The 9,187-nt window shown below is 49.0% G+C and overlaps 1 protein-coding gene across 1 annotated transcript; it reads right to left on the reverse strand.

Moving 5' to 3' along the window:
* Positions 1 to 5,872: 5,872 nt before the first annotated feature.
* On the reverse strand, positions 5,873 to 8,867 carry RPL21 (ribosomal protein L21). Its single transcript, XM_084761833.1, has 6 exons — positions 8,824 to 8,867; positions 7,689 to 7,767; positions 7,398 to 7,459; positions 6,708 to 6,820; positions 6,118 to 6,268; positions 5,873 to 6,008 (listed from the first exon to the last, which is right to left on the reverse strand). Exons 2-6 carry the CDS (start codon positions 7,753 to 7,755, stop codon positions 5,919 to 5,921), a joined length of 483 nt encoding a protein of 160 aa, XP_084617959.1. The 5' UTR covers positions 7,756 to 7,767; positions 8,824 to 8,867; the 3' UTR covers positions 5,873 to 5,918.
* Positions 8,868 to 9,187: the final 320 nt, after the last annotated feature.

Here is a 9,187-nt window from a genome sequence, read left to right on the forward strand (position 1 = left end):
TATCCATTACATCTTATTAGCCAGAGAAGACAAATTAAAACAAAGGAGAGCAGTGATCAAACAACTGGCAAAGAAGGCTGGTGTGGGGCCGGGCGTGGTGGTGCACATCTTTAATCCCAGGACTCGGGAGGCAGGTGGATCTCTGAGTTCGAGGCCAGCCTGGTCTACAAAGCAAGTCCAAGACAGCCAAGGCTACACAGAGAGACCCTGTATCCCCCTCCCCCCCAAAAAAAGGCTTCAGTGGCCATGGTTCCTCCTAGAGAGCTAGAGACACTATTAATATCACACACAAAAAAAACAAAAAACAAAAAAACCCAGAATGACAGTTGAGCAGGGGTCAATGCAATCTGTTACAAACGCCCTTCGATTTCCTGTGACAGAAATGCAGAATGTTCAGGAGGGGGAAAACTGCCTTGGTTTAAGCTTGAAGCTGGCCTGATGGTGGTGGTGCACGCCTGCGACCCCAGCCCTGGGGAGAAAGAGGCAGGCAGATCTCTTAAGTTCGAGGCCACAGAGAAATCATCTTGAGAAACCAATCAATCAAGCAATCAATGAGCTTAAGGCTATTTCTTCATTCCTCTATTTCTTGCCACTCTGTGTAAGGCAGTGGTGCTCGACCTTCCCACTGCTGCAGCCCTTTGATATAGTTCCTTGTGTTGTGGCGACCCTCAACCACAAAACTACTTTTGTTGCTACTTCATAAATATGATTTTGCTAGTTATGAAATCATAATGTAAATATCTGATATGAAGGATATACATATGTGACCCCTGTGAAAGAGTCATTTGACCCCAAGGGGTTGAGACTCACTGGCTTAACATCGTCAACACAGCTTGTTCTCTGTCTGTGGTATTTATGCTCCAGTTCGCTTCGCAGAGCTTGAAGTGTGCCTCCATTCTCCTCGGAAAGGCTCCTCACTTTCACAGATACACACACCTGACCCCTTTGTGGAGACAAGCCACCAAGCCAGAGAGTTATAAATAGGCGGCTCTCCTGATTCAAGGCTGCCTGGGTTCTATTGTGCTTCCTATTTGTGTCTAAAGTTATGTAAAGCTGTGGTGCAGCCAACGCAGGCCAGGACGCCGAGTGGGTCTCAGCAATAGGAATGCGTGGGCTTAAACACTACCCAAGGCTGTGGGTGTCTACAATGAGTGTGAAGCGCAGAATGTGCAAATAGCAAGTAATATCAGATCGGGCAGTTGTCAACTCTCTTCCAGCTTCGTGGGAGCTTCAATTCTAGCCCTCCAGGAGGTTTGCCCTGACAACAATCCCATCCACCATCCATACCAATGTCAACCAATGTCTTTACTCTGTATCATTTGGTTTTTCTTTTCTTTTCGGTTTTTTGAGACAGGGTCTCTCTGTGTAGCCCTGGCTGTCCTGGACTCACTTTGTAGACCAGGCTGGCCTCGAACTCACAGAGATCTGCCTGCCTCTGCTTTCCTGAGTGCTGGGATTACAGGTGTGTGCCACCACACCCAGCACACACACACTCTCTCTCTCTCACGTGTCTGTGTGTGTGTGTGTGTGTGTGTGTGTGTGTGTGTGTGTGTGTGTGTGTGTGTGTGCGTGTGCGTGCTAGAAGTCAGTCTCAAGTGTTATTCTCTATTGCTTGTTTTGGTTTTGTTGGTTTCTTTTATGTGAGGCTTGTTTTTTGGGACTCTGTAGCCCTGGCTGTCCTGGACCTCACTCTGTAGATCAGGCTGGCCTCTAACTCAGAGACCTGCCTGGCTCTGCCGCGCTGCTGGGACTAAGGGCGTGCACATGCCTGGTATGGTCTGCACTGTCAGCGGCTTCACAGGTCACACTGGTGCTGGTAACTAGACAACCAAAGAAAACAGCACATGGTGGCGCCTTGAGAGCCTGACAGGTGGCATCTCAGCGGAGGTGCAGAGGTTCCTGGAAAAGAAAACCGGTTGGCTCTGCCAAGTATTGGGGAGATAAAAAGTAATTTGAAAGAAGTCTCTAAATATGTTAACTACCAAGATTTTGGCAACCTCTGAGGATAGGTGATTCAGAACGGTAGAGGTGGAAGCCAGATTTGTAGTTGGCAACCAGGAAAAAAGAGGCCTCTGTAGGCTGAGGGCGAGGACCTGGAGTGGAAAGGGACAATCCTGGGCACTGCGCAAGGGCAGAAGGCTGCGGGCACCCTCCGTTTCTGTCAGACCCACTGCCCTCTTCCTGCATATGCAATGAATTACCAGGAGGCTTAGCCAGAAACAAGGGCCCTGCCACCAACTATCCTCTGTGTCCTCTCTCACATCCCTAGTGCCCTTTGGTTCATCTCACATATTTGTCCTCTGCACCTCCCAGTTTGTCACTCTTCCAGATGTAGGGCTGTACAGCACTGTCTCCCTCACCCTCTATCCCTGGCAGAGCAGATTCCTGACCTAATAAAAAGCTGTAAGTTCATGAACCGTCAGACTCCCCAACAGAAAGAATAAAGGAACAGAAATGATAAAGGAGTTTGCTATTTTTTTTTAAAATAGGCTATTAAGAGGCGGTCTTGACAAAAACCAGGCAGAGGCTGAATACAGAAAGAGGACAGACCACAGGCATCTATGTAGGACAAGCTTTCTAGCTTTGAAGAAGCATGTGCCTGGCATATCAAGGGCTCAGCAAGGAGGGGAAGTGTGGCCATATCCAAGCTTAGGCCTAGAAGTCACCCAAGGACAAAGTCAGAAAGCCACAGCTTGGGATGGAGGGTTTTGTAGGCCTCGGTCACTGTAGGGATACAAGTGGCATTCAAAGCCATGAAACCCAGGAGTGGGTCATAAAGACACCCCCCCCCCCCAGAAACTGCAAAGATGAAAGGAAACAAAACCCACTCAGTAACATTTCTCCAACCAAATCTGTAGTCTAATGATGCTCATGAGTGCTAAGGGCAAGCTTTTATTTTTTCGTTTTGAGACAAGAGTTTCTGTGTAGCCTTCCTTGGCTATCCTGGACTCGCTTTGTAGACCAGGCTGGCCTCAAACTTACATTGATCCACCTGCCTCTGCCTCCTGAGTGCTGGGATTTAAGGTGTGCGCCACCACCCCCCAGCTTATTTTTTTATTTTAAATTTATTTATTATGTACAGTGCTTTGCCTGCATGTACACCTGAAAGCCAGAAGAGGGCACCAGCTCTCATTATAGGTGGTTGCCGGTAATTGAACTGAGAACCTTTGAAGAGCAGCCAATGCTCTTAACCTCTGAGCCATCTCTCCAGTCCTTTTTTGTTATTTTTCAAGTCAAAGTTTGTGTGTAGCCCTGGGATCTTGCTTCATAGACCAGACTGGCCTAGAACTCAAGAGATCTGCCTCTGTTCCCTGAGTGCTGGGATTAAAGGCATTTTAGTTTTGCTACCACATGGCAAAACATTTTAAAACTTGTGTTGTATCTCTATGCACGTATGTGCAGTATGCTCAGCAACCAGAAGAGGGCGTTGGAGCCCCGGAAATGTACCTGCTGATGCTTGCCATGGGTACTGGGAACAGTTCTGTTCTTTGCAAGTGCAGCCACTGAGCCAACTCCCCAAATTCTTTTGCCCAGAACTGTATAGAAGCCTATCTCTAAAGATTACGTACATTTAGCCGGGCGGTGGTGGCGCACACCTTTAATCCCAGCACTCAGGAGGCAGAGGCAGGCGGATCGCTGTGAGTTCAGGACAGCAAGGCTACACAGAGAAACCTTGTCTCGAAAAACCACCCACACACACACACACACACACACACACAGAAAAAAAAAAGATTACGTACATTTATAGTTTGGCCAGCTGTGTTTTAGGGATCTGCGGCGCTTTATCAGATAGTTACATTATGACTCACAGGAGTAGCAACATCAGTTATGAAGTAGCAATGGACTTACTTTATGGTTGGAGTCACCACATGAGGAACTGGATTAAATGGACACAGCATTAGAAGGCTGGGAACCACTGCCAGTTTCACTAGCCTTCCCAGTGCAGGTTCCTCCTCAGGTCAGGGTAAATCCTTCACTGTGGACCCCGCTCCCACTCCCAAAGAGGCAACAAAAGGCCACAGACAGCAGGAGCGGCTGGGAAAGAGCAAAGCTGTCTTAGGTCTCCAGGTCTTTCTATACCATCCCAGGGGATATAAGGATCCCAAATGTTCATGAGCAAAATGGCTTGGAGAAACACTAATTTTGCAAAGCATGGCCCAAACATACAGATTAAGAAACCCAGACTGGGGTAGGGCATGTGCATACCTTTAATACCAGCACTTGGAAGGAGAGGCAGGTGGATCGCTGAGTTCAAAGCCAGTCTGGTCTACAGAGTGAGTCCAGGACAGCCAAGGCTACAGAAAAACCATCTCGAAAAACCAAAGCAACAAAAAAAATCCCAGACTATGAAGACCATCCATGCAGACACATTAGCCACCCAGAGGCCAGTCTCCACATGGCAACAAAGCCTGAAGGAAGCTTTGTTAACAAAGATCAAGGTATCAAATGTCAGTTCTGCCAGGTTTAGTTTCCTTACACATGGCAGTCCTCACGTCTCAAAACTGTCACGAAAAAGTCCACCCAATGGAGATTGTTGGCACACTCACTGCTGTGTGCTTCTTGCATTCCTGGTACTGTACGCAGGTGCCACTAGATGGTGAAGTATTTTTAGATTTGAATGCTGCTGAGGTATTCAACATCCAAGAAAAACAAAGCCTACAGCTAATACAAGGGTTTGGAAGTTTCTGAAGTCAACTGAAAACGGCACTTTGGAGTCTGTTAAAACCTCTAAAGTAAAACAAGTCCCTAAGTGTGACACAATGAGCCATAGAGCTCATGAGCCAAGAAGAAAAACCACAAGACCAGAGAAGGACCCTATTCCTAACCGAACTCTCCACAGCTGGGGACTGTTGTGGGCATAGGCAGAGAGCCCTGCCTGACTCAACAAGACTGAAGTGAGAACAGAAGCATTCTGTGAACCGTACAGGACACATTCACCCACACTGTTGTGTAGACTGGTGGTTCAAGCACATCACTAGTTGTCAGAGCTGTGACTCCCCCACAGCAGCAGCATTAGCTCCACTTCCTCTTCTTTATAAGTAGCCCCACTGCTCCTGCAGGATTTCTGAAGCTAACTAAGCAACGTCTCACTCATGCACACGGAGTATTTTACTAGAGAACACTCACCTTCACTGTCCAGCTGCAGTTTGCTGCCACAGCAATGAGTACAAGCTGTGAGCCACCAGCGTTTGGCACCAGAGATGCCAGTCCCCAGAAGCTAGCACAACACAAGCCCCGCACAATGGAAGTCAGAGAAAGCCAACTAGAAGACTATCTTACCACTCTGAGGAGAACATGGCTCTGCAAGCACAACTTGCCAGAGCAGCAGAAAAGCGAAGCTGGGTACAGGACTTCCCAGGCCCACCAAGTCTTTAAAATGGGGTCAAAGGTACACAACTCTGCTACCTAAATTCCATGCTAGACTCAACACCCATCCCAACAGGACACAAGGCTTTCCTGGCAAGTACAAAATGTCTGTGGCCACACCACCAGCCCTCTCCTGGCTTAGTTTGCCCCCTTTGGAAAATGCAGCCACAAGCCGCCACCATCAAAGTGGGAACACCACATGGCACCCACTCCCCAATATCCCCACTTTGGGATAGCAAAAAATGTACCCCAATCAGGCCCTGAAGATCCTCCTGCCTCAGCCTCCAAGTGCTGGGATTAGAACTGCACCACCAAGCCTGGCCACACACTGGTGTTTCCTCAGCCCCCCACCCCCCCATAATTCCTTGTTTAATATTTGTCAGTTTTCCAATTAAGAGTGTATCATTTGGAAGAACATAATAGTAAACTTTGAACAGCAAAGACAATGAACTAGCACAATTAAAATTTGCTTTAACATTTAAGGGAGAAGACACCACACTTCAACTTAAGAAAAACAGTTTACAGTCCAGGCCCTTTATTTCCTTTCCACATTAGGCCATGAATTCATAGGGAATGGGCTCCAGCAGCTCAGGCTCCTTCCCGTTAGTCCTCACGAAGTGCGCTTCTCTGGGTGGTGCAGGCTGGTGAAGAAAGAGAAGGATGAGAAACCTTCCAGTGTTCTCTTGAATTCATGAGCACTAAATTCCTAAACTTTAGCAAATGACTGAGCCCAGCTTTCAACACTCTCACCTGGCGCTTCAGCTGGACCCAGGTGCCCTTCTCCTTGGCCTCCTTCTTCTTCTGGTCGTTCTCCTTCACGCGCTTCAGGAAGCTGTCCCTGCTCTTAGAGTGCTTGATGTGCTCGATGCGCACGTTGATTCTCTTGGCGAGAATCTTGCCCCTGGAAAGACCAATACATTCTAAATGCCCCCTCACAAACACCCTGCGCTGACAGTTCCCTAGTAAGCCAACCCTTCACTCAACACGCATGCCATTCACTCTCACCCAAAGAAGAGGCCTTGGGGCACCACACCTGAAAGCTACTTTTCTCAACACCCTCCCCTCAACCATAGTAACTTAGCCAAACCAGGACAATGGAGCTTGTTAGGAACCTTTACTCTATAACCAGCACCAACCTCTCAGTCACAGATTCCCCCAATGAATGTCAATGTTCCCCCTGACACATTACAAGACAAACACTTAAGTTTGCCTGAGTTTTAAAAGGTATTTCCTTTGCCCCACTTGAATGGCCAATGAAGACATTAAGTCCAATTGGCAAAGTGAAAGGGGGTGCACGACCGACTCCGTGGTCACAAAGAAAAGGCGCTCCTTCCACTTACTTAACCTGCTTGTTCACAATGATGCCCACAGCATGCTGGGTGACGTTGTAGACTCTTCCGGTTTTGCCGTGGTAACACTTATGGGGCATTCCTTTTTGAACAGTACCCATTCCCTGTTCAGGAGACAAAGAATTATTCCAGCAATTCCTGTTCTCCAATCCTTTTTGGTAACCAAGGTTCCTTTTAAATGGCAACTCAGGAACTCTCAGAGCCGGTGAAATGTGGTTTTCACATTGCATCAAGCAATCAAATAGACAGTCATCATCAAGTCCCACAGTACCAGAACAGTCAACTGCCCTCACTGGGTTTCATAAAAACAACCCCACTGTCTTCTGAGATGGGCTCTAACTGTATAGCCCAGCTGGCCTTAAACTCAGGATATCTGCCTCGTCTGCACCCCAATTGCTGGGATGAAAAGCACACGGGCCAGCACTGACACTTAAAAAAAAAAAAAAGTTTTTTGAGACAGGGTTTCTCTGTGTATCCTTGGCTGTCCTGGAGTCGCTTTGTAGACCAGGCTGGCCTTGAACTCAGTGATCGCCTCTGCCTCCCAAGTGCACCACTACACTTGGCCCCATTCTTGACTTTTTAACAATTAATTTATAAACTGTTTTAACCCCTCCCCCCACTTTGTGCTATCTCCTTCCCGTTCCTAACTTGTAGTGTTGCCTTTCCACCCACTCTAATTACCTTGATGTCTACAATATCACCCTTCTTGTAGATTCGCATGTACGTGGCCAAAGGAACGACTCCTGCAAAAGAGAAAAAGATCAGGCACACTTTCATCAAGGGTCCTAGTCTTCAATGTGAAATTACATACACCCAACTGGACAATCCCGCCAGCACAAGCTTACATGGACATTAACTATGAGACCCACACTTTCGCTTATGACGGAATACAGGGGTAAACCCTTGGTGCCCATTTAATGGTCTAGAACACAGATAAACAGAAACAAGCCTCAGGAGGACCACACCACTCACCATGCTTCCTAAAAGGCCTGGAGAACATGTAGCGCGTGCCCCTCCTCTTTCCCTTTGTGTTGGTCATTTTGGCGAGTTACTGAAACCAGAAAAAGTTAGCAGTCAGGTATCAACTTAGTGTTAACACCCCCCCTCAACTGTTTACAATCCCCTTTAGAAACCTGGATCACCACACACACCCCAAAACCATCTGTCAGGGACCAGGCTCCCTCAAACCCAGCACCTTCCCCCCCCCACTAAGCCTCCCAAGGACGGGGGTTGTAAATAGGTGCTGTTGATTCTTCTAAGGTCTTCAGAGCCCCGAGGCCTGGATGTTAAAACTCAGCCTGCTCCTTCTTGCTGTTCAATTTCCTTTATTAACCCATTTTCTGCCATGAATCTCTGAATTCTACATTTCCACTTGCTAATGCATTACAAAGCATGCACAGAGAGAACCAGATCCCTGCCATATCTGATCCACCTAGTCACTAGCTCACATCCCTACCTGAAAATGGACTTTCTACTTTTTTAAGTGACAACAGTAATATCTACCCAGAGCCCCCCCCAACGATGCTTGCTTGGCACACGGCAACTACTCAACTGGCAGCTAATTTAGCACCATCTAAGAACTTACCTACTGAATGTATTTAGAACTACATCTTGGCTTCCAACAAGGCTTGCATTACTTCAGTCATCCAGGGCAGAAATGCCTGCCATAGCCCCAAAAGCACGGTGTACTAGAGGGAACCAACTCGCTCGTCTAGTCTTTCGCATTAATGCGGTAGCATTAACCTTACGTTCCCTCCCTTCCTATGCAACTTGCACATTACCAACTTCTGTTTCCTGCACCCCGAGAAGGGATCCTCAGTACATCATTACCAGGACACCCGACGGGCACCCTGCTCGCCCGAGCCAGGTCTAGGCTTAAACAAACCCAACCCGAATCCTGCGCGCTAACCCGACAGCACATGCTCAATTTTGGGCTCAGGCAGACGCCCCGCCCGGCCTGGTCGCACAGAAGCCCCCCTGGCTCCCACCGCCCGAGCCAGCGACCTCCAGACACTCTCCCCAAGACCCTAGCACGCAGGCTCGCGGCCCGCGGCCCCCCACGCAGCGTGTGAGGGGCGCAAGGCGCGGGAGCCACGCGCGTACCAACCTGCAAGATGGCTGCTGCGGCCAAAAGGAAGGGGGCGGGGCCGCGCGCTCTTACAAGGCCCGCGGGCTGCCCGCGGCGACGCCTGAGGAGAAACGCCGGGTTCTCCCGAGGTTCTCCCGGAGGACCGCCTCACTCAGATAGCAGGGAGACGCTTGAGGACGCTCTCCTCTACGCAGAGTAAAAGGCAGCAGGCCAAGGAAAACTCCCTCAGGCACTGCGTTAGACAGGCCCCATCGGGGTCCTCGCGGGCGCGACTTCCGTACGCGCTGACGTTCCGTGCGTCCTGTGACGTAGGAGGTCGCCCCTGTGCTCTGGGTAGGGTCTCCCAGTGTCCCGCGGTGCGGTTCGTCTCAGTGTTCCTAGG

This window comes from Acomys minous (assembly GCF_964271855.1).
Source record: "Acomys minous genome assembly, chromosome: 16".
Lineage (NCBI taxonomy): Eukaryota > Metazoa > Chordata > Mammalia > Rodentia > Muridae > Acomys > Acomys minous.